General features: G+C 42.7%; 1 protein-coding gene across 1 annotated transcript in view; it reads left to right on the top strand.

Annotated features, from left to right (window-relative positions):
• Positions 1-23951, top strand: part of LOC126235284 (dynein axonemal assembly factor 6) — a 76568-nt gene extending 52617 nt beyond the window's left edge. Inside the window, exons 2-3 of the mRNA XM_049944009.1 lie at positions 16739-16980; positions 23694-23951. Of these exons, the coding sequence (XP_049799966.1) occupies positions 16739-16980; positions 23694-23951 (500 nt within the window). The remainder of the gene's footprint in view (positions 1-16738; positions 16981-23693) is intronic.
• The last annotated feature ends 1324 nt before the right edge of the window (positions 23952-25275 follow it).

Genomic DNA, 25275 nt, shown 5'->3' with positions numbered 1-25275 from the left:
ATTCTTGCAGCTGAAATTTCGATTTTGTAGGTTCTTGATGACAAAGTAACTGATGAATATTTGCTTGCATTATTCTTGAATTTTATTCTTTGTCACATCTTTCAACATCACACCATTTTTATATTTTCCACATTAAAAAAACAATAATTACATTGTTGGTGACAAACTTAGGAAATGTCTACTTCCATCGCTACTTACATTCTGCGATACTCACATTATTCCAAAGAGTCTACAAAGCAAAAGATCTTACAAACTTTCTCGACAGAAGAAGAATCTTTAGCAAGTTATATCATTATTTATAAATAAATCTAGAAATAAATGTGATAATTAGCTTTAGTTTGTGCAATCAATAATATGAATTGTAAGTATGCCCGAAATTTCGAATTTCAAATACTTTTAAAAGAAGAGTAATTATAACTGTAAGTACATATCGATTGTAACACATTAATTTCTTTTTTATACTTTTTAGCATCAAATATAATACATAGTATACAAAATCATATGAATTCTTTTAATGAAACAGCTGAGATATTTTTAACCTATGTCAGAACCGATACCATACATGGTATCGGTTATCTCTATAAAAGAAGGTAATGTTACAGGGGGGTGACTCATTGTAAGTGTAAATACGCAAAATATGTCAGGGAGTTGATTCGTTTGATCCCAAGAGTAGCAAATATACAAAAGGGCAAAAATAGGTGAACATAGTTGTTTGAGGAGCTCAGTAACATACTTCTTCCAATTAAAGTTTTCATTAATATGTACACCCAAAATTTTGGGGAGTTCTACTATATTTACTAAATCTGTTCACATGCTACATCAGTTGTTGCTATGACTACTTGTGTGGAGGGTAGTATAGCGTGTTTTCCCAAAATTTAGGGAGTGTCCATTTTCAGAGAACCACTTAAAATTCTTTGAAAAACATCATTAATAATCTCTTCTGTGGCTTTCTCTCTGATGGGGATTGTTGCAAACCTAGTATCATCTGCAAAAAGTAACAGTTCTGCTTGTTGAAAGTGAAGTGGAAGGTCATTCACATACGTAAGGAACAGGAGTGGACCTGAAATTGAACCCTTCGCGATTTTACCTCCAGTCACTAACATTTTATGACCTTCCAACATTGTTTGAATTAGGCGGTGCTACTTTTTGCATTCTGGTGGTCAAGTATGGTTCAAAGCAGTTGTGTAGAAAGCCATCGATTCCATAAAACTTGAGTTTCTCTAAGAGTGTAACATGATCTACACAATCAAATGTCTTGGAAAGATGAAAAAATTCCAGCTTGCTATCTTTCGTTATTTAAGGCTTGTTATATTTGACAGGTGAATGTATGAGGGCTATTCGGAAAGTAAGGAGCGATAGGTCGAGAAATGGAAACCACAGTGAAAACGAAAACTGTTTTATTTGCAACAGTTAGCTACACTTTCCAGCTACTTCTCTACACAGTCGCCGCTCAGACTTAGACATCTGTCGTAGCGTTGTATCAACTTTTCAATTCCCTAGTTATGGAAGACAGCCGCCAGTGCGTTTCAACAATTTTCTGCTCTGGACTGCAGCTCAATGTCTGTGTCAAAATATTATCTTCATAGCCAGCAGTTCATTTGAGCAGAGATGAACTTCAGGGGTTGCCGACTACGGGCTGTATTGTGGGTGATCAAACACTTCCCATCGAAAACGCTGCAGGAGAATCTTCATTGCCCCTGCAGAGTGCGGCCGAGAAGTGTCGTGTAGAACGAACCGCATGACAGTTAAGTTATGTGGATTGCATAGCTCCAGGCGAAATTTTTCGCCAGTCCCTCATACTTGGTGGGAGGCGCTAATTTCTAGCCATCTATCCATTCTCACTGTGAGCTCAGAAGTGAAAAGAGCGACATGAGGCGATCGACGGGCATACTAGACAAAGTTCCCCACGCATCTGTGCAAAGCTTCATTAGATTTTCACTGTATTTTCCATTTCGCGATCGATCGTTCCTTACTTTGCGAATGACCCTCGTATAAATAGTACTCTCTTCTGGAATCTAAACTGTGATACGCAAAGTAAATTGCTTCCACCTAAACTTGAGACTGCTCTTGACCATATTACTCTTTTGAATATTTTTTGGAAAATGATGTCAGGAAGGAAATTTAACGATAATTAAGTCTTCCTTGTCTCCTTTCTTATGAAGAGATTTAACAATTGCTTAGTTCAATCTGTCTGAAAAAAAAACCCAGAGCCATTGATGCATTACACAAATCACTAAGGACATTATTTGTTAAGTGAGACCAATTTTTCAGAACTGTGATTGGTGTTCCATCGACACCATATAAGATTTTGTTGCTTAGAATTTATATAATTCGAAAACGAATATCACACTACACTAAACTGGGTCCTCTCTTTCGAATGGGAACATAATTCTGCTTTAAAAATCATCTTGCTTGTAAAGGGAAATAAACTGATGTTTTCCATCAGCACTGAGTGTTGCATGATGGACTTGATGAGCAGTATTTATTTGGGATGACTCTGACAACACATAGCAAAAACGAAGTACAAGTACTGGCTGAACCACCAAAGAAAATGTACTGGCTGATTCTTAAAAGTGACACAAATATGTGTATTTACACAAATAAACTACCAATGTCTGTGACCCTAAGTTTACATCCAGTTTATATCCAAGTCAAAATATGGTCCACTTGTTCTGGTGACATTTTCGCCTCAGACGTTTTCATATATACAGAAAACAAAAACATATTCTTATACAGTGGAAATGGAAGACAGCTGTGAATGAAGATACATACAAGAATACATAAAAATCAATTAAATAAACATGCATAAGATGTATATTACAGTCATTTCGCTGTTTCCAGCGTATAAAAATATGTCCTTTTCACCTACAATGTCCTTCTTACAGTTTTATCACTTTAAATGTTAAATATTTCTGTTACAAATATATGCAGTTTTCAGTAATTGTACATGTTCTTTGCTCCCATAATCCTTAGCAATCATAGAGTTATTAATCTTATTCATGCATATTTTTCGTTTGGCAATAATATTAAAATACAATTAAATTACAAAATATTGTTAGCTACAGTATCGCCTCATTCCTATTTTAAATTAACCCCACTTACATAAATATACTACTAGCCATTAACTACACTCGTGTGCCAGTAGTTTTGTTACAATGTGGGATGAATAATTACGGTAGTACTGTAGACTGGGGTTACTTTGGGACTGCAGGGGTAACATTGGGACTGGCGGCTCCGCCACATAAGAGGCCGATTGTCGTATTTTTCATGGCCGACTGGAACGTTAGCGTGTGCTGCCATCTTGCGGCCGTATTCGAAAGGTTTCTCCCCGCCACCGATGGCACAGGACATTGCTGTTTTCTTGGCGCCTTTTTCTACGATCTGTGGTGTTGTGCTAACTTTCTATTGTGGGACAAAAACTGTCGTTTGAAGAGTGTCGTCAGGTATGTACATTTCTTTGTTCATGTCATAACACAGTTTTAGAGCAGTCAAATCATAATTATTTACCAATGCCTCTTCATGACCCACAAATTTGTGAAAAATCATACATTAGTGGGGTTACTTCGGGAGGGTCCCAAAGTTGCATTTAAGAAGACTCAGTACACGAAATGAACTACTTTACTATTTTAATTAATATTACAAAACCCATTCTCATTGATATTTAAAGAAAAACAAAAAATACAGCAGTTCTCACTGTCCCAAAGTAGCCCCCCAATCATTAGTAGTGCATTTCATATATGAAACTGCAGATGTCCCAAAGTTAGCCTGATGATAAATTCTCTTTCAGGTTTCCAGAATGGGGAGAACAAACAAACGTCCCATTGGGGCACGAGCATACAGGAATTATACGGAAGACACTTTGAAGAAAGCTCTCTATGCCATCACATATAAAACGCTGTCAATTCGTAAGGCATCTCAGAAATATGGCATTCCAAAGAATACCCTTCACCTAAAAAGTCAGCATAAGCACAGCGGATTTGTTGGTCGTAGGACTGTTTTCTCAAAAGAGGAGGAAGAAAGTTTCGTCCATTATATCGTGGCAATGTCAAATTTCGGCTTTCCAGTCGGTGTATTCGACTTAAGATGCATCGTAAAGTCGTATCTTCACCGGATCGGAAGACAAGAACAGAGATTTAAAGACAATTTTCCAGGTAAAGAATGGGCACAGGGCTTCCTACTCAGAAACAAGCAGGTATTATCTCAAAGAACTGCAAAGAACATCTCCTATGCTCGCGTTGCCATTTATGAAGACGTCGTTAACCAGTATTTCGATCACTTAGAAGAAGAACTTGCTGGTGTTTCGCCCGGCAGGATTTGGAACTATGACGAAACAAATTTGTTAGACGACCCAGGCAAGGACAAGATAATTACAAAAAGGGGGACGAAGTATCCTGAAAGAGTTCAAAACTCTTCTAAAGCATGTACCTCGACTAGGGTTTGCGGGAATGCTGCCGGAAACTTGGCGCCCCTGTACGTCAACTATAAGGCAGAAAAATCTGGATGGTTCGACGGTCATACTTTTGGAGATTGGTTTATGTACCTCATGTTGCCCAGTTTGCGGTGCCAAGATGGCATGAAGGTGCTAATTGGAGACAACTTAAGCTCCCATATCAATATACAAGTGCTGCATCTTTGTGAACAACATAATATAAAGTTCATTGCTTTGCCCCCAAATGCAGCTCATCTCCTGCAGCCTCTCGATGTGGCCTATTTTCGGCCAATGAAGGTCCGCTGGTGGAAGATTCTTTCCAACTGGAAAGCATCCTCTGCTGGAAGTCGCTGCACATCGGCGCCAAAGGATCAGTTTCCTTGCCTTCTAAAAAATTTTTGGAACGATCTTGTTAGCTCTGGCTCTCACGTCAACTTGCAGAAAGGTTTTAGTCAGTCTGGATTGTATCCTGCCAACAGGGAACAAATCCTCAAGAGACTGCCATCGCAAGGGATGTCAGTTGAAGAAACTGCAGCTCTAGGATACACTTTCTTGGAGAAAATTGAGAAGCGCAGAGAAGAGCTTACCAAACCCCTTCAGACAAAAAGGCGAAAGAAACTGACCGTTTCACCAAGCAAAAGTATCTCTGCAGAAGAGGTAGAAGAATCTGTACCATCTACATCGAAGGCAAGCCAGCCCAAACTGAGAGGACGAGGTAGGCAAACCGCTATCCACGAAGGAAGCAGGATACCGGTACCTGAGGTGTCTCACCTAGAAATCGAAGATTTAAATGAAGGACAGTTTGTAACTGTGAATTTTGAGGGGGGGAGGGGGTGGGCTCTATCCAGGAAAAATAACTGAAATTGTAAGCGACTGTGAAATTCGTGTCAGTGCAATGATGAAATCTGGTGCTCATTGGAAGTGGCCTAAAAAGCGTGATGATATTGTCTAAAACATACATGAGTTTCTTCAAACCTTTAATACTCCTCAACAGTTACGCCGTAGAGAGATTTTTACCATTCCTGAGCTAGCAATTTATTCAGGCGATGTTTAGATCCTTTAAATGTTTTATGTTGACGACTATACAGGGGTTCGAAACAGTGATTCATTACGATTTGCATGTGTTTTTACAAATGTGTCATTGTATCTTCAACTTTTGTAGTCCTGTCTTCCTCAGTTGCGTGTAATATTACGGTATATTGATAATTTTTACTTATGGACCGTCTGACAGCAACTGAATAAAACACAATTTTAGTGCCATACGCGTTTCGCCTTTATTTTCTGCAAGGCATCATCAGTGGCCTGGAATATGTACATATGTTAGATATTTTATTTACATTTTTGTCACTGTGCCTATAGGTTATAAACAGTTCTGGTGGTTGGTATTTCCAGGCCACTGATGATGCCTTGCAGAAAATAAAGGCGAAACGCGTATGGCACTAAAATTGTGTTTTATTCAGTTGCTGTCAGACGGTCCATAAGTAAAAATTATCAATATACCGTGTCATTGTATCTCTATTTTTCATCTTTAATTGTATCAGCAATTTGTTTATACCTGTATTTCTAGTTTTATGTAACAATAAAAGCTATGAAACAATGTCTATTTGGGTAACATTAAGACAAAACCTACTTTCCTGTTTGAAATACAGCAAAAACGTAGCCGTCCCAAAGTTACACACTTTGACGGGGTAAAATTAGGACAACTTTAGATGTCTTCCTTAAAAGACCTAGTCATTTTTCAGATGTCTTATAGTCCTTTTTGGATAGAGGAAGGTTAAAGTAATCATTTGAGACTGGAAAGACATAAATATCTTTGCTCACTTTGAAAGGGCATGTGAAAAACCACGAAACCTGTCCCAAAGTAACCCCAGTTTCCGGTAGTTTATAAAGCTATTATTTCATTGAATGTCGAACCTTACTTAAAATATTAAAAACTACAATTTTTTCTTTCTAATCAATTAATTATTGCATGATCTTAACACAGTTCTATAAATAACGTTTTTGATCTTACCATCCTCGGCAGGAATGTAAAGATTTTGTGTGTTAGTTATACATGAGTATGCCATGTAGTTTCATCCACAAGAAAAACAAGGTTTTTCAAAATTTACACCAGTAAATGTTTTCTCTAGGACTTTATGGTAATTCAAAAATTTGCGACCATATTATCAAAACTAAATTAAATATGAAACTGAAAATTACAGATTAACTATAATCTACTACAAAATGAATGCCTGTTTGAAGGAATCAAGTCAGGCACTAAATACTAAATATAAAATGTAGATAATCTAAAATTATTAAACAACATTGAACTAATGAGGAAAGAAAGACAAAATAATTTGTAGTTTGGTGCAGCACAAATTTGGTAATAGTTGTATGTGCAATAATGTCAGCTGTCTTCACATGTTGGGGTGGGTATTGTTCCTTACGAGCGTGCACCTATTCGTTATGAATGGTTTTGTAGCCTGAAACTCGCCACATGTAACTCGTCACATGTTGGAGTATTGATGTGTTTTGCGCAATGACACTGGTCACAACTGTTATGACTGTTGCAATCCTTTTCCGTAGTGCTTTGCACTCCCACCCAATATCAGAAGTTCTATACTACACTCCTGGAAATTGAAATAAGAACACCGTGAATTCATTGTCCCAGGAAGGGGAAACTTTATTGACACATTCCTGGGGTCAGATACATCACATGATCACACTGACAGAACCACAGGCACATAGACACAGGCAACAGAGCATGCACAATGTCGGCACTAGTACAGTGTATATCCACCTTTCGCAGCAATGCAGGCTGCTATTCTCCCATGGAGACGATCGTAGAGATGCTGGATGTAGTCCTGTGGAACGGCTTGCCATGCCATTTCCACCTGGCGCCTCAGTTGGACCAGCGTTCGTGCTGGACGTGCAGACCGCGTGAGACGACGCTTCATCCAGTCCCAAACATGCTCAATGGGGGACAGATCCGGAGATCTTGCTGGCCAGGGTAGTTGACTTACACCTTCTAGAGCACGTTGGGTGGCACGGGATACATGCGGACGTGCATTGTCCTGTTGGAACAGCAAGTTCCCTTGCCGGTCTAGGAATGGTAGAACGATGGGTTCGATGACGGTTTGGATGTACCGTGCACTATTCAGTGTCCCCTCGACGATCACCAGTGGTGTACGGCCAGTGTAGGAGATCGCTCCCCACACCATGATGCCGGGTGTTGGCCCTGTGTGCCTCGGTCGTATGCAGTCCTGATTGTGGCGCTCACCTGCACGGCGCCAAACACGCATACGACCATCATTGGCACCAAGGCAGAAGCGACTCTCATCGCTGAAGACGACACGTCTCCATTCGTCCCTCCATTCACGCCTGTCGCGACACCACTGCAGGCGGGCTGCACGATGTTGGGGCGTGAGCGGAAGACGGCCTAACGGTGTGCGGGACCGTAGCCCAGCTTCATGGAGACGGTTGCGAATGGTCCTCGCCGATACCCCAGGAGCAACAGTGTCCCTAATTTGCTGGGAAGTGGCGGTGCGGTCCCCTACGGCACTGCGTAGGATCCTACGGTCTTGGCGTGCATCCGTGCGTCGCTGCGGTCCGGTCCCAGGTCGACGGGCACGTGCACCTTCCGCCGACCACTGGCGACAACATCGATGTACTGTGGAGACCTCACGCCCCACGTGTTGAGCAATTCGGCGGTACGTCCACCCGGCCTCCCGCATGCCCACTATACGCCCTCGCTCAAAGTCCGTCAACTGCACATACGGTTCACGTCCACGCTGTCGCGGCATGCTACCAGTGTTAAAGACTGCGATGGAGCTCCGTATGCCACGGCAAACTGGCTGACACTGACGGCGGCGGTGCACAAATGCTGCGCAGCTAGCGCCATTCGACGGCCAACACCGCGGTTCCTGGTGTGTCCGCTGTGCCGTGCGTGTGATCATTGCTTGTACAGCCCTCTCGCAGTGTCCGGAGCAAGTATGGTGGGTCTGACACACCGGTGTCAATGTGTTCTTTTTTCCATTTCCAGGAGTGTATTTTTCGGTACAGCTGCGGCCAAGATGACTGGTACATTCCTATCATGTGCTCTACTAACTCCTCTGGTAGCCAATTCTTCCATCTCCGATCCACTAAATTCCACTTGAGGCAGATTTCTCTCTTAATTAGAGCTGTATTTCATGTCCATGGATTCTCTCTCCCGACACTATTCCGAATTGAAGTATTTTACTCTTTTTATGTTTGGATGTTGGTCTTGTGTCAGTGAAATCATCCTACCTTAATTATGGATGCACACTTGTTCCCAGAGATTCAACAACCACTGATGAACATCGATGCTCTGCACGAGACTGCATCTAGGACAGACAGATAGCTTGTCTTGTTTTCCTTCACAGAATCCAATTTCAAGCCCGTATTCTTAATCAACATTACCGAACATATTATATCGCTGCCTGTGAATCTGACAGTCTTTAGAAACTCAGCACTTGCTGTTTGGTATGCAGCTTTCTTTCCGCAAGTCAGCCTCTAAACCTTTTTATAGCAAACATTATGCCAGGATCTCTGATGTCATTGTGAAATACCATGTCTCCACATCTTGTAGTTTTCGAGTGCATGTCGCTATTACTCACAAATTGCCTTCCTCATCAACCTGTTGTAAGCATACCCCAACGCCTATAATGCTTGCATCGCAATAGATATACAAGGTTTTCGTGTACTCTGCATGTGCCAAACACACACAGTTCTGAAGCGATTCCTTGGCCTTATTAAAAGTCTTCTCTTGCTCCTCAATCCATGTCAACTTCCTGCCTTGTTTGAGTAACTCATACAATGAAGCAAATAATTGGCAAAATTCAGCGCCTATCCTCAATAGAAGAAACATAATCCTACTTAACTGACGAAGTTCTTGAAGTGTCGGCTGTCTTTTCATGTTCACTGTTTCGGTAATCTTTTCATTCGCTAGCCGAATTCCTTTTTGCGAACTTTCAGGTCCGATGAATTTGACATGGTTTACACGTAGCCTCGCCTTATCTGGTCTAAATGTGACTCCATGTGCTCCGAGAACTCCCAAAATCTTATCCACGTATTGAATGTGATCGTCAAAAGTAAGCAACGCAATTGTAATGTCACCATACGCCGTACATATCGTTTTTAGTTCTGGCATCAAGACTTCGTTTGTTGCCCAAACAATGCTGAATTTGTGTCTTTTATGCCAAATGGAACTATGTTGTAAACATGTCGGTTCGCTTCGAACAAAAACAAAAATGCAGTGTACTTTCGATATGACTCATGTAACTGCACTTAGTTAAACCCCTACACAGGGTGATTTTTTCCACCGTGTACAAACTCTAGGGATTGATCGAGGGGAGGATACGGGACAAAAAAGATCTAATGAACTTACGCCCGGAAATGCATGGTTTCCATACTAGAGACCATTTCTTCAGTCATACATTGTTACAGATACTGCAGTCTGATACACGCTGTACCATGCAGCCGCAGTTACGGTATGCATAGTTTCCTCCTAGAGGGTGGTACTATTCCTCATACGTCAAGCACTAGCGCCCTCTCCTACCATAGTCATTGGTAATATTGTGTCCGATTCACTTCTCTTGCTGGCTCACCTATCATTCCATAATTTCACAAGTATTAATAACCAGCAGAATAATAAACCATTGTTAAAAGAAAAGACAGACGAAGCACTTCGGCGATCTTCGGATAGCGACTAACTCGGACAGCGGGCCAAGTGGTTCGATTGTAAGATCATAGCTGGTTCGGTAGTCTCGGAGGACAGACATGTTGTCTGCCGCGGTAGGCGTCAGGTTGACTTTATTAGTAATGTATGGTCATATGAAGAAGTAGTTGAGAACAGTCTGATAGTAATTAAGGAAACACGCAGTTCATTATTTTGGTGAAGGATGGAAATTATTTGTGACTCTAAAGTGGAATGTAATTGTCCAGTTTCTCGTGTTCTACGAATAAAAAGCGAGTGGCATTCCATGCACAAACAAACTAATTGGAAATTTAATTATTCATATAATATCAGTTCCTCGCTAAGAGTTTCTTACAGCCTCAAGATCACGGATTCACAACCCACGTGCTGTTTTCTGCGCGGTGGACAACAACAGTAAAGGTTGGTAAACATTTATTAGAACTTAGGCATTCCACTCAGGGCGCTGGAAGCAATTAGGCTCCTCCCTTTACTGGAATTTTAGTACAAATGAGATCAGTGACACGTCATCTGTGGTGACACACAGGAGGTATAAAGGAGAGAAATTTTCGGGCGAAACGGTTTATAATATATACATAAATCCCTCTCTCTCTCCCCCCTTCTCTTTTTCAATTTTCCATACCATCCAGATGTGGAGACCTGGAGCAGCGTATTCATGCTGCGTTTGACACTGTTCGGATGCAGCCTGGCCGATGTGAACGTGTAAGACAGGATATGCTCCGGCGCGTACACCCATGCGTTGAGGCACATGGAAACTATTTTCATCACATGCTGTAACTGTGGCTGCATGGTACAGCACGTATTAGAGCGCAGCTTCTGTAACAAAGTTGATTGAGTGAATGGTCTCTAGCGTGGAAACAGGGTCACGCTCCATCAGCTTCCAACTATTTGCTCAATTATCTTACATCTAAAAATCATCGGACAGTCCCATCTTATATTTGACACAATTGTGATAGGATTTCATGCTCCGATGCGGCGTGTGATGATACGTTCGTCTGCTCTAATACTTGTGTTCATTGTTGGGCTGCTTCTCTCTATTTGACAGGAATGGGATATGATTTCACACTTGGACGTTTGCCTTCGATGATAACAAACTTTTCTTTCCGGTACGTACGGAAATGTGCGCAGGTGTCTTCTTGTCACCTATTTTAAGCAAGTGCATTGCTCCTCTTGCAAATATTCATTCTTCTTATCTCTTACCTCTTCCCCCATGAACCATGGACCTTGCCGTTGGTGGGGAGGCTTGCGTGCCTCAGCGATACAGATAGCCGTACCGTAGGTGCAACCATAACGGAGGGGTATCTGTTGAGAGGCCAGACAAACATGTGGTTCCTGAAGAGGGGCAGCAGACTTTTCAGTAGTTGCAGGGGCAACAGTCTGGATGATTGACTGATCTGGCCTTGTAACATTAACCAAAACGGCCTTGCTGTGCTGGTACTGCGAACGGCAGAAAGCAAGGGGAAACTACAGCCGTAATTTTTCCCGAGGACATGCAGCTTTACTGTATGAGTAAATGATGATGGCGTCCTCTTGGGTAAAATATTCCGGAGGTAAAATAGTCCCCCATTCGGATCTCCGGGCGGGGACTACTCAAGAGGACGTCGTTATCAGGAGAAAGAAAACTGGCATTCTACGGATCGGAGCGTGGAATGTCAGATCCCTTAATCGGGCAGGTAGGTTAGAAAATTTAAAAAGGGAAATGGATAGGTTAAAGTTAGATATAGTGGGAATTAGTGAAATTCGGTGGCAGGAGGAACAAGACTTTTGGTCAGGTGATTACAGGGTTATAAATATAAAATCAAATAGGGGTAATGCAGGAGAAGGTTTAATAATGAATAAAAAAAAATAGGAGTGCGAGTTAGCTACTACAAACAGCATAGTGAACGAATTATTGTGGCCAAGATAGACACAAAGCCCATGCCTACTACAGTAGTACAAGTTTATATGCCAACTAGCTCTGCAGATGATGAAGAAATTGATGAAATGTATGACGAGATAAAAGAAATTATTCAGGTAGTGAAGGGAGACGAAAATTTAATAGTCATGGGTGACTGGAATTCGTCAGTAGGAAAAGGGAGAGAAGGAAACATAGTAGGTGAATATGGATTGGGGGGAAGAAATGAAAGAGGAAGTCGCCTTGTAGAATTTTGCACAGAGCATAACTTAATCATAGCTAACACTTGGTTCAAGAATCATAAAAGAAGGTTGTATACCTGGAAGAATCCTGGAGATACTAAAAGGTATCAGATAGATTATATAATGGTAAGACAGAGATTTAGGAACCAGGTTTTAAATTGTAAGACATTTCCAGGGGCAGATGTGGATTCTGACCACAATCTATTGGTTATGAACTGCAGATTGAAACTGAAGAAACTGCAAAAAGGTGGGAATTTAAGGAGATGGGACCTGGATAAACTGAAAGAACGAGAGGTTGTAGAGAGTTTCAGGGAGAGCATAAGGGAACAATTGACAGGAATGGGGGAAAGATATACAGTAGAAGAAGAATGGTTAGCTCTGAGGGATGAAGTAGTGAAGGCAGCAGAGGATCAAGTAGGTAAAAAGACGAGGGCTAATAGAAATCCTTGGGTAACAGAAGAAATATTGAATTTAATTGATGAAAGAAGAAAATATAAAAATGCAGTAAATGAAGCAGGCAAAAAGGAATACAAACGTCTCAAAAATGAGATCGACAGGAAGTGCAAAATGGCTAAGCAGGGATGGATAGAGGACAAATGTAAGGATGTAGAGGCTTGTCTCACTAGGGGTAAGATAGATACTGCCTACAGGAAAATTAAAGAGACCTTTGGCGAGAAGAGAACCACTTGTATGAATATCAAGAGCTCAGATGGCAACCCAGTTCTTAGCAAAGAAGGGAAGGCAGAAAGGTGGAAGGAGTATACAGAGGGTTTATACAAGGGCGATGTACTTGAGGACAATATTATGGAAATGGAAGAGGATGTAGATGAAGATGAAATGGGAGATAAGATACTGCGTGAAGAGTTTGACAGAGCACTGAAAGACCTGAGTCGAAACAAGGCCCCGGGAGTAGACAACATTCCATTAGAACTACTGATGGCCTTGGGAGAGCCAGTCATGACAAAACTCTACCATCTGGTAAGCAAGATGTATGAGACAGGCGAAATACCCACAGACTTCAAGAAGAATATAATAATTCCAATCCCAAAGAAAGCAGGTGTTGACAGATGTGAAAATTACCGAACTATCAGTTTAATAAGTCAGCTGCAAAATACTAACGCGAATTCTTTACAGACGAATGGAAAAACTGGTAGAAGCGGACCTCGGGGAAGATCAGTTTGGATTCCGTAGAAATGTTGGAACACGTGAGGCAATACTAACCTTACGACTTATCTTAGAAGAAAGATTAAGAAAAGGCAAACCTACGTTTCTGGCATTTGTAGACTTAGAGAAAGCTTTTGACAACGTTAACTGGAATACTCTCTTTCAAATTCTGAAGGTGGCAGGGGTAAAATACAGGGAGCGAAGGGCTATTTACAATTTGTACAGAAACCAGATGGCAGTTATAAGAGTCGAGGGGCATGAAAGGGAAGCAGTGGTTGGGAAAGGAGTGAGACAGGGTTGTAGCCTCTCCCCGATGTTATTCAATCTGTATATTGAGCAATCAGTAAAGGAAACAAAAGAAAAATTCGGAGTAGGTATTAAAATTCAAGGAGAAGAAGTAAAAACTTTGAGGTTCGCCGATGACATTGTAATTCTGTCAGAGACAGCAAAGGACTTGGAAGAGCAGTTGAACGGAATGGACAGTGTCTTGAAAGGAGGATATAAGATGAACATCAACAAAAGCAAAACGAGGATAATGGAATGTAGTCAAATTAAATCGGGTGATGCTGAGGGGATTAGATTAGGAAATGAGACACTTAAAGTAGTAAAGGAGTTATGCTATTTAGGGAGTAAAATAACTGATGATGGTCGAAGTAGAGAAGATATAAAATGTAGACTGGCAATGGCAAGGAAATCGTTTCTGAAGAAGAGAAATTTGTTAACATCGAGTATAGATTTAAGTGTCAGGAAGTCGTTTCTGAAAGTATTTGTATGGAGTGTAGCCATGTACGGAAGTGAAACATGGACGATAACCAGTTTGGACAAGAAGAGAATAGAAGCTTTCGAAATGTGGTGCTACAGAAGAATGCTGAAGATAAGGTGGGTAGGTCGCGTAACTAATGAGGAGGTATTGAATAGGATTGGGGAGAAGAGAAGTTTGTGGCACAACTTGACCAGAAGAAGGGATCGGTTGGTAGGACATGTTTTGAGGCATCGAGGGATCACAAATTTAGCTTTGGAGGGCAGCGTGGAGGGTAAAAATCGTAGAGGGAGACCACGAGATCAATACACTAAGCAGATTCAGAAGGATGTAGGTTGCAGTAGGTACTGGGAGATGAAGAAGCTTGAACAGGATAGAGTAGCATGGAGAGCTGCAACAAACCAGTCTCAGGACTGAAGACCACAACAACAACAACATCTCTTACCTCTGAAACATTAAGTATTTCGCCGTTCTCCAAACTGCCTTCCTCACGAAATTTTCGTCATTCCTGTGGTCGAGGTAAGTGGTGATGTACCATCTCTCGGCAACCAATGATTAAGTGTTTTCAGTCGTTCAGAGACCTGGAGAGCTAGTTGGCTAGGGCAGCAGTCAAACAACCTCTGTGGCGATTTAGGTCAGCCTGCAGGGGCAATAGGAGTCTTGTGTTACCTTGTTGGAGGTAATGCCGTGGAGACCTCCAAGTAGGGCACAGCCACCAACTTCAACACGTAAGAAATAAACCCTTTTTGTCCATGTGGTCCATAAGTGATCGTGTTGTGTACCTTATGGATCCTTTATCATCACATCAGGTGCTGGGTGCGTATGACTGAGGGAAACGCTGTCGGACTGCATCCGTCGCAGAACCTTGTCGCACAGCTACATCCATCGTGATTCTGTACACAGAATAGAGATTTATCTGAAAAGATGACGCGGTTCCACTAATGTGTCCATTGTTTTTGCTGGGCGCACGTTGTTGGCGTTCCATTCTCTGCTGTCGTTTCAAGGGAAGCCTCAACAATTGTCCCCGTGCTGACGGTCCGTGGTCCCCCAGACGTCATCTCACTGTCTATGGAGATACTGTCTTGCTGCAACAAGACCATTTCGTGCGTCAGGGTGTGTGAAGTGGGCGTATGACCCTGCCTGGTCGAGCAAGCAATATGCCAGTCCTCTCGAGTACTAGACATAAGGGGCCATTGAGGTCTTGTATGGCTGTGGGTAAGACAATTTTCACAGTATCTCGACTGACGCAAGCAGCAACATCGCAAAACAATAAATTTCCGTCTCGATAAACGATGATCCTGCCATTGTCGAATTGTGATATTTGGTGGCAGGCGTTTCCCTTTCTTACAAAAGAGCTAAAACGATCTTCGCACAAACAACCAACATTCAAATGCTATTCCTGAACGAGAAACGTATCTAGCAGTTAATACTTACGAACAACATGTAGATGGCTTAACACCAATCTACAGAGTGCAATTGCACTGAAATTGTAATCATCTGCATATCAAAGAATGAAGTGCACTTTAAACTAATTTAACGTTTGTTGCACTGAAAGTTATTGCTTTGTATTTACTTCATGGTCATTAGCCATAATATCATGAGACAACACAAAACCACGTTATTGTCCATACGGAAATCGAAACAACTCCCTCTGAACAATAAATAAATCGGTAATAACACAAGATGAGCGAGTGCAATGGTCATTCCATGGTCTTAATTTTTTAAATAACTGATCGTGGAATTTAGCCACTGTACGCAACGAAAAGACCATGACAATGAGAACAGAAAATTAGGAATACAATAGGTTATACAGAATGTGTTATTTGTCGCTCACCTAACCAGGGAAAATATGTAGGACAGTAAGGACCTTGAAGTACAAGTGAAGACTGATTGTAACAGATATTTATTTGCTCTTAATGATTGGTATAATACACCTACCATTAATAGTGAGCTAAGTGCTCTTAAAAACTTAAATGAAATTACAAAATTACGATAACACGGTGGGGAGTGTCAAATTATGTGGAAGACCGTATGGAGAAGACGCAACAAGATCGAACCGGGGCAGCTTGTGAGTTCAAAGTTATGGAAACGAAAGGTGGCCACAAATTACAATCAATGATGCAAGAAAAGTAGTGTGTCAAAGTAAGTAAGTAACGAGCTGTTCAGAATGTGGATCATGCTACCACAGTTGAGACACGTTTCTCCAAAATAAGGTAGCGGGCGCCAACCGGCAGCAGATGCTGGACGGGACGACTCAGTGCTGTTGATGACAATATCAACACAGGAGGAACTTCCCACTCTTGGCGTACAAGATACACATTTACAAACAGGAGGTTCGTACTGGGCTGGAGCAGCCCTCCTAATGAAATTCACAGACTGCCTTCTGCTGACAAACAGGGAAAAATGAAACAATATTGCATAGCAATAGATGTCAGTCATGTCACATCATGCTGCCTTCATAGTATTGTAATTTTAATGACTAGCAGTGTGTAAAGATTTATTTATGAATGTAATCGAATGCTTATTTATTCTGTAGGCCCTGGTGACGTCGGTCCCACAAAGAAACAAACGGGCATCTCAACTGCCGGTGACAAAAAGAAGAGCAGTGACGTGAAAGCTGTCGATGGAAGAGGCGACGCGGAGATCTGTCTTGATCAGAAGGCCATCTGGAGCGACGACGAGGTGGTCGAAGTGGACGACATGGAGGACCCCCGAGAAGAGCCGCGCTACCACTTCTCTTACCGGCAGGACGTGGGGGCGGAAGACGTCTACCTGCAGGTTGTTGCTTCCTCCCGCTAGCACTCGGCTGCGGGCGTCGAGTTTTGACAGCACCGTCTCGCTATGCTCTGCAACGGTGTTTTGGTAGCTTTGTTCCGAGAACGGATGCTTTGAAACTAACAGATCTGCCCAAGTCAGCACTCGGCCTTATCCAGTTCGGCTTCATTGGTTCCATCTCAAATTACCTTTATCCATTACGGAGTTAAAGAGAGCTACGTGACCGTGGAATACAATTTTAGAAGTTCGTACTGTTTTTGTGTGTCCAGGGGGGTGCAGTCGTCTTCGTAGTACGATACTTTGACAGTGTACTTTACCATCTTCTGGTGATACCTGTAGAATGACTGTCTTTGCTGCATCCTGTCTCCTTTATACTGTGATTTCCCCACACTTCTTCCCCCACTACCTGGTCGCGTGGTGGGGAGATGGCATTGCCGAAGGTTGGACGAGAACTCCTGTCCCTCAGTGCATCTGTAGCCCCCGTCGGGCTCGAAAGTAGGTCTTAGCCGGCGCTGTGATTTTAGTTAGCTGACGTCTGGGTCTCAAGCTTTGCTGAGAGTGAACCCAGTGTCTTTGTTGATTACCCTGTCGGCCACTCGAATTTCAGTAGCCTTCTTCAGAGAAAATTCTCAAAACCAAGTCTGTCTTGACACTTCCGTTTCTTCACACTTCATTCAATCACCTGTAACCACGCAATTTTCTGCAACCGAACATTTTGTTCATTGATTAAATTCAGCGTTGTCTTCTGTGTTCCTTGCATCTTTATTTGATGGTCCTTACAGTCCGTCCGATGTATACCTTATCGCATTTACATCGAACGCAGAAAATACCCGATTTACGGAGCCACAAGTCATCTTTCGCCGTACTTAATAACGTACACGCCTTCGGCGATGGACGGAGACAGCATTTAATGTTTCCAGCGTACGGCAGATACGCCTTTGTCTTATCCTCCTCGTCGTGTTCTGTTTGCTGCGCCTGTACCTTCTGCCAGAGGTCACGTTAGATTTGTCTCCCGCCGTATCCGTTCTTCTTGAATATGTACTTAGGGTGGTTGAGCTCCCTTAGTAGGCTCTCTTTTTCCGATTTTGCACGAGCCCTGTTACCGCTGTACGTAGCACACCCTCGTGCTGTTAAGGATGATGGCAGTTGGCCGCATGGAGACACAGATCAGTGTGGGTGGCTTTCCTCTACACGCCGTGTCCCATAGTCCCGTCCGTTCTGCGCTTGACTAAGGCGTCCAAAAAGGGGAGATCCCGATTCTCTTCCAACTCCATGGTGAATTTGCTACTGGAGTGTCGAGAGTTCAGATGCTGAAAGAAATCCTGAATTTTTTCACTCCAATGTGGCCACACCATAAATGTGTCATCAACATATCTGAAAAGCATGTAGGCTTCAGTGCAGCTGTTTCCAAAGCTTTCTCTTCGCAATCCTCTCTAAACAAGTTTATCGTAACAGATGATAGACGGCACCCCATGGTGACCCCATCCGCTTGTTCACAACAGTCGTCACTGAAGAGAAAGGATGTTGAATTCTAAGAGATTGGTCATTGTTAGATTGAATTTCTCCGTGATCGACTTGAGGGAATCATCAAAGCTCACCAAATAATCCTGGTATAAAAATTGGAATAAAGGAGCAAGTAAATACATTCCTGACAAAAAACAAAAATAGAAAAAAATGAAGCACGCAAAAGACGTGGTCAGGTGTTCATGCAACTTTGTACACCTGCAGACCTCAGGGGTAACTAAATGATTTAGAGTTCCGATTCTCTGTGACAGAGAGATAGGTCACCAGATTGCTTTAGTGTTGTTCGTATTTATTGTTGTTATCAGGCCTAGTAGGGTATATATGAAGTGTTAACAGCACCAGATGTTCAGTGATCACTGTGAAGGACACTGAGATGTCAAGTAATCTTGGGGGCCACAGCACTGTCAGTACCTAACAGAATTTGAAGGGACCTCATTGGGGGTCTCCAATTGGCCAGCTCCTCGAATCGTACAGTATACAAAGCATGGGGCATTCGGATGTGACAGTGGTCCAATGCTGGAATGCGTGGGAACTTGAGGACAGCCATACTTGCCGTCAAGGATGCAGTCGACCGTGTCTGAAGATCACATGTGGGAGGACCGCCATATTATGCACGCTCCAACATTCTGTGCCATCCTGCACCAATGATTCGGAGACTGGCAACAGCCAGACTAGGGAATTACCATCCCGTGCATAGTCGACCGTTAAATAAACACCACAACACAACAGCTACGTGGCTGCGTTTGGATTGGTGCCGTGACCTGAAAGCACGGACTGCTGATGAATGGTGTCGCGTTGTGTTTAATCATGAATCGTGCTTTTACACTACCCCAGATGACCATCTTCGGGGAGTATGGCGGTGACTTGAGGAGAGGTCCCATTCTTCCAACAAGGCGTGAGGCTGTGCAGTGATTAGCACACTGCACTCGCATTCGGTAGGACAACAGATCAAATCGAAGTCGCACCAGACAAATGCTGAGATGGTTCTTTCGATAGGGCACGGTCGAATTCCCTCCCTACGCTTGAAACATTCCGAGCGTGTGTTCCATCGACCCCGATGTCGTCGGGACGTTAAGCCTTAGTCGCCCTTACTTTCTTCCATTATTATACTGTTTTGGAAAGACACAGCGCCCTTACTCCTGGCGTCATGGTGTGGAGACCCATCGTGTATGATACCGGCAGTGAGTGAGGGAACTCTGACAGCGCGACGGTAGTCACAGACAGCCTGCATCCTCACGCATTACCTCTCATGTGACAGTATCGGTGTGACATTTTACAACATTAAAATGCTAGTCCACAAATGATACGTTTGTCTGTGAGCCATCTACGTGATTTTGAGGTGTTCCTGTGACCACTAACTTCCTCAGAACTGTCGCCAATATAGCACTTACGAAACCAGCTTCGACTTCATGGACCAGCTACAACCGTTGTGGGCCAGCTAGCCTCAAGAGAAGACCCAACGGCTTTATGACACCCTTCCCAACCGAATCAGTGAATGGATCCAGGCCAAATGGGTTTGCAACGTCATACCGACGATAGTGGGTTCATAATGCCAATTTCTTTGTAAATCTGTCTGGATTTTGCAACGACTGAAATAACATCACATACCCTCTCAAACAGTGAAGCTTCATTTTATTTTCTTCTCTCTTTCTGAAGACATTACTTTTTTTCAAAATAAATTAATGAACATTCGAGACCTGGTAGATCAGTATCACGAAGAAGAGTGGTCAGATTATAGAAGTCGTGTGGGTCAGATTTCACACCGACGTTAAGTACTATGAAACAGCAGATCAATTAGCAAAAGATGCTTTTCGAAGTAATAGAGATACTGATGTAAAATTGCTATACGCAACTCTACCTCTTGAGAATGGACAACAACCGATTCGTTCGTGGCAAGAAAAATAAGTTTACAAGTATTTATACCAGGCTAGGCGTGATCCAGAAAGTCGCGAAATTAAAGGAAAATTATAGCGCTCACTATGAGAATGAAATGTGTCTCCGTTGCGGATCCTTTCCGCCCAGTTGCATGAAGTCGGCGTATTGGACACACCATACTGCCAATGCGCTGTCTTGACAATTTTTGGTGTAAATCACATCTTGTCTCAGCGCAAGCACTATGGGAAAATTAGAGCAAAATTTTTAAAGGAGTTTTAGAGGCTTATTCACTGCCAGCCGCTTTGCTGTATCCCAGCTCTTGCAGCTACAGTCGGGACTGGCCAGGTTTATACCACAAGAACACAGAAAAGTCTAAAATGGAAGGACTTCATTAAATATTTTTAATATGAAAAAGTTATTAGCCATCAGTTTATACCTGGAAGTATAATTGTATCCCTGTAATAATTTCAGGCTAAAGTCACATTTTAGTATTGTGCCCTAAAATGGGTCTATGAAGGTGCCGCAAAATTATTTTCTCTATTTGTAAGAGGTTTTGTCTTTTATATTAAAGATATTTGCAAACCATCCTTGCAAGTACTAAAAGATGAGTATTTTGCCATACGGTATGCTTCGTTGATTTAAAGTGTCGTGAGTGGTCTGGAATGAAACACATTTACAATTTTGATTTGCTTTGTAGATCTGAAAGCAGTTCATTACAAATGATATTGAAGTATCATTTTTATTGACACAATTTTTGTCTGATTTCTCCTTACACCTGGAAGTGCCATCTGCTTGCTGATTTCCGCGATATTCATGCATTTAGCATTGATACTTTTGGTCTTATTTCACACTGGCCTGCAGCACTAGACATTTCTTTACATAGGGCAAACAGTGCACCACTAGTGTGGCTAAACATGTATCTGTATATGTGAAGTATTGTTAACTCACACGCTTGTTTTGGATTTCACTTTATCTGGTAGAAAAAAAATGTTACTTTGGTCTGTGGTTTACCAAATGTGTTTTGTGTTGTTTCATTTGCTTTAATATATATTTATTTAAATCTGTAAGTAGGACAAAGGGATACTGTGGGAGTTGGTTATTGGATTGGAGAGTAGATGAGAGAGGAGGCAAACATAAGTACAAGGTAGTGAACATTGAATACAAAGTAGGGGAATGGAGGAAGGGACAGTCAGGTGGTAAAAAGATGAAAAAACGGAGGAGAGAGAGAGTGGAGGGGGAGGGAGGAAGGGAGGAAGATCCTTTCTTTTTACTTATATTATTGCATGATGGGTTCATTGTTTGCACACACATCAAATGGCTGGTTCAAATGGCTCTGAGCACTATGGGACTTAACTTTTGTGGTCATCAGTCCCCTAGAACTTAGAACTACTTAAACCTAACTAACCTAAGGACATCACACACACCCATGCCCGAGGCAGGATTCGAACCTGCGACCGTAGCGATCGTGCGGTTCCAGACTGTAGCGCCTAGAACCGCTCGGCCACCTCGGCCGGCGTACACACATCAAAAAAAGTTTTGCGTCACCTCGGTTCCGAGAGTTCCGGAACCTGTACAGAAAATTGGAATAGAGATCAACATTAACATCATTTCCGCCCTTTTTATTGCTCATGAAAACAACACATGGCATGTTGTACCACCATACAGCGAGACCTTCAGAGATAGTGGTCCAGATTGCTCTAATACCGTGTAGCACGTTCTCTTGCATTGATGCATGCCTGTATTCGTCGTGGCATACTATCCACAAGTTCATCAAGGCACTGTTGGTTCAGAATGTCTCACTACTAAACGGCGATACGGCGTAGATCCCTCAAGTGGTTCATGAGTCACGTCGTCCATTAACAGCCCTTTTCAATCTATCCCAGGCATTTTCGATAGGGTTCATGTCTGGAGAACATGCTGGCCACTCTAGTCGAGCGATGTCATTACCCTGAAGGAAGTCATTCACAAGATGTTTACGACGGGGGAGCGAATTCTCGTCCATGAAAACGAAAGTCTCAAAATATGCTGCCGATATTGTTGCACTATCGGTCGGAGGATGGCATTCACGTATCGTACAGCCGTTAGGGCGCCTTCTGTTACCACCAGCAGCGTATCTCGGCCCCACATAATGCCACCTCAAAACAGCAGGGAACCTCCACCTTGCTGCACTCGCTGGACAGTGTGTCTAAGGCGTTCAGCCTGACCGGATTGCCTCCAAACACATCTCCGGCGATTGTCTGGTTGATGGCATATGCGACACTCATTGGTGAAGAGATCATGATGCCAATCCTGAGCTGTCCATTTGGCATGTTGTTGGGCCCATCTGTACGGCGCTGCATGGTATCGTGGTTGCAAAGATGGACCTCATCATGGATGTCGGAAGTGAAGTTGCACATTGTGCAGCCTATTGCATACAGTTTGAGTCGTAACACGACGTTCCTTGGCTGCACGAAAAGAATTATTCAACATAGTGGCGTTGCTGTCACGGTTCCTCCGAGTCATAATCCATAGGTAGCTGTCATCCGTTGCAGTAGCAGCCCTTGGGCGGCCTGAGCCAGGCATGTCATCGAGAGTTCTTGTCTCTCTGTATCTCCTCCATGTCCGAACAACATCGCTTTGGATAACTCCGAGACGCCTGGACACTTTCCTTGTTGAGAGCCACCCCCTCCCCCCCTCCCCTCCTGGCACAAAGTAACAATGTGGACGCCATCGAACCGCGGTAATGGTTGCACTACACACAACACGAGCCATGTACCTCCTTGCTGGTGGAATGACTGGAACTGATCGGCTGTTGGACCCTCTCCGTCTAATAGGCGCTGCTCATGTATGGTTGTTTACGTCTTTGGGTGGGTTTAGTGACACAATATCCACAGTCAGCCTCTATCTTAAGGACTTCTGGGAACCAGGGTGATGCAAAACTTTTTTTGATATGTGTATATTGTCTGGTTTCTAATATTTACCTGGCAACTAAGCAGCTGTTTATAGGATGTTAGTGATTTGTGTATATGTGAAAAAATGAGGAGATGACTGTTTTTACTGATTTTTGTAATGGATGTATGCATTTCTGTTGTGTTTGGCCTACGCTATTCCTGTTGTAAAATAAATACACATCTTTTAATATTGCAAAAATGGATTTTAAATACCTTTAATAGTTGTGAAACAACTACAGACGCTATGGTGACACAAATGAATAATTTTACATTGTGACAGCTAAAAAGTGTGTAGTTATACACCAATAATAAATAAATTAAAAAACTGTACTGTTTACTGAAGCAATGCTGAGAAACAGCTGAAGAAAGTGGCGGTCGTGTCGGCAGTTGGGCCCGCGCACCCCGGCGACGGCGAGTTGCGAGTGGCTGGTGTTGGAGGTGTGGCTGGAGGGCGAGCGCCGCTGTGACGTCGACGTGTCGCTGCAGCCGCAGCGGCTGGAGCTGCGCTCGCCTCGCTACCGCCTGTCGCTGGCCCTGCCGCAGCCCGTGCTCCCAGACAGCAGCGCCGCTACCTGGGACCCCGACAACTACGTGCTCAAATTGCGCATGCGCATGTCACGCGAACTGGATTTTGTCAACTTCTAGGCTCGTACCATAAGTTTCATTTTATTGTTGTATTACTCCACGCAACATACTTAAATCGATATTTCCTGGCAACTTCAAACACTTCCGAAATTAAGCAGAGCCTAGTTTGTTTTAAACTAGTTTTTGTTGATTGCGTTCAACAGCGTTTATAAACTGTAGAAATGACGTGTAGCTCTTAAAACTGCCGTTCAATTTATTCTTTATTTTGCGACTAGTTTCAGTCAGAGACAATTTCCCAGCACAGTTTTATGTTATCAGCAAGTGTTTCCTCTGTATCATTAAATATTGTGGTTTTGATATTTTGTATACAATGTTAATTACCTGAAACTTGCACCAAAAATATTGCAGAAAAGGAAAGTTCTGTTGATATGCGGTTTTCACAGAATGGATTGTTAATCAATGAACAAATTGTAATAATGCTTAGAAAGTGTACTTTCTGTGCAAATACACACGTATTTAAATGGAACGATGCCTATTGACATTAACAGACTAAAAAATATGGTAAAACAGAATGCCAGTAGTGTTTGATGCACCATTCTAGTGCGATTCGTTTTACGAGATATCATACTTTGAAAAGTTCCCACTCTGACACTTTTACAATACGTGTAATAGTACACGCTAAAGAACAACATAAGTGCATACACCAGTCATGTGAGTTCTGACCAGTAATGAGACAACTGAACATCACAGATTGTGTTCAAAGTGACCATCGGCAGTAGCAATACACTCTTCTAGTCTGGCATGGAGCAACTGCTGCACACATGCTAGCACTTCAGCAGAGGTGTCCGAGAAGGCTGCAGTAATATGTCGTTGCATATCATCGGGTGTTGTTGGTGTGTCATTGTAAACAGCGCCTTTCAGCTTTTGCCACGGAAAAAATCTACACGCATCAAAACCCAGGGAATGGGTTGGCCATGGTACAGGTCCTCTGCGTGCAATCCAACAATTCGGAAACAATTCGTGAAGACATGCTGTAGTATTCCATGCACTATGGGCTGGACGGCTATCATGTTAGTATCATAGGTTCCTCCTAGTCTGCGGAGGAATGTTTTCTAGTATAAGTGGAAGATGAACTGTTCAAATGGCTCTGAGCACTATGCGACTTAACTTCTGAGATCATCAGTCGCCTAGAACTTAGAACTAATTAAACCTAACTAACCTAAGGACATCACACACATCCATGCCGGAGGCAGGATTCGAACCTGCGACCGTAGCGGTCGCTCGGCTCCAGACTGAAGCGCCTAGAACCTCACGGCCACTCTGGCCGGCGATGAACTGTTAGGAGCTTGTGAACCTTGTGCGAATTCGGTGTCTTGTATATGAA

The sequence above is a fragment of the Schistocerca nitens genome, chromosome 2 (genome assembly GCF_023898315.1).
Source record: "Schistocerca nitens isolate TAMUIC-IGC-003100 chromosome 2, iqSchNite1.1, whole genome shotgun sequence".
NCBI classification, from domain to species: domain Eukaryota; kingdom Metazoa; phylum Arthropoda; class Insecta; order Orthoptera; family Acrididae; genus Schistocerca; species Schistocerca nitens.
Note: the sequence above shows the minus strand (reverse complement) of the source record. Positions and strands in the feature narration are given on the sequence as shown.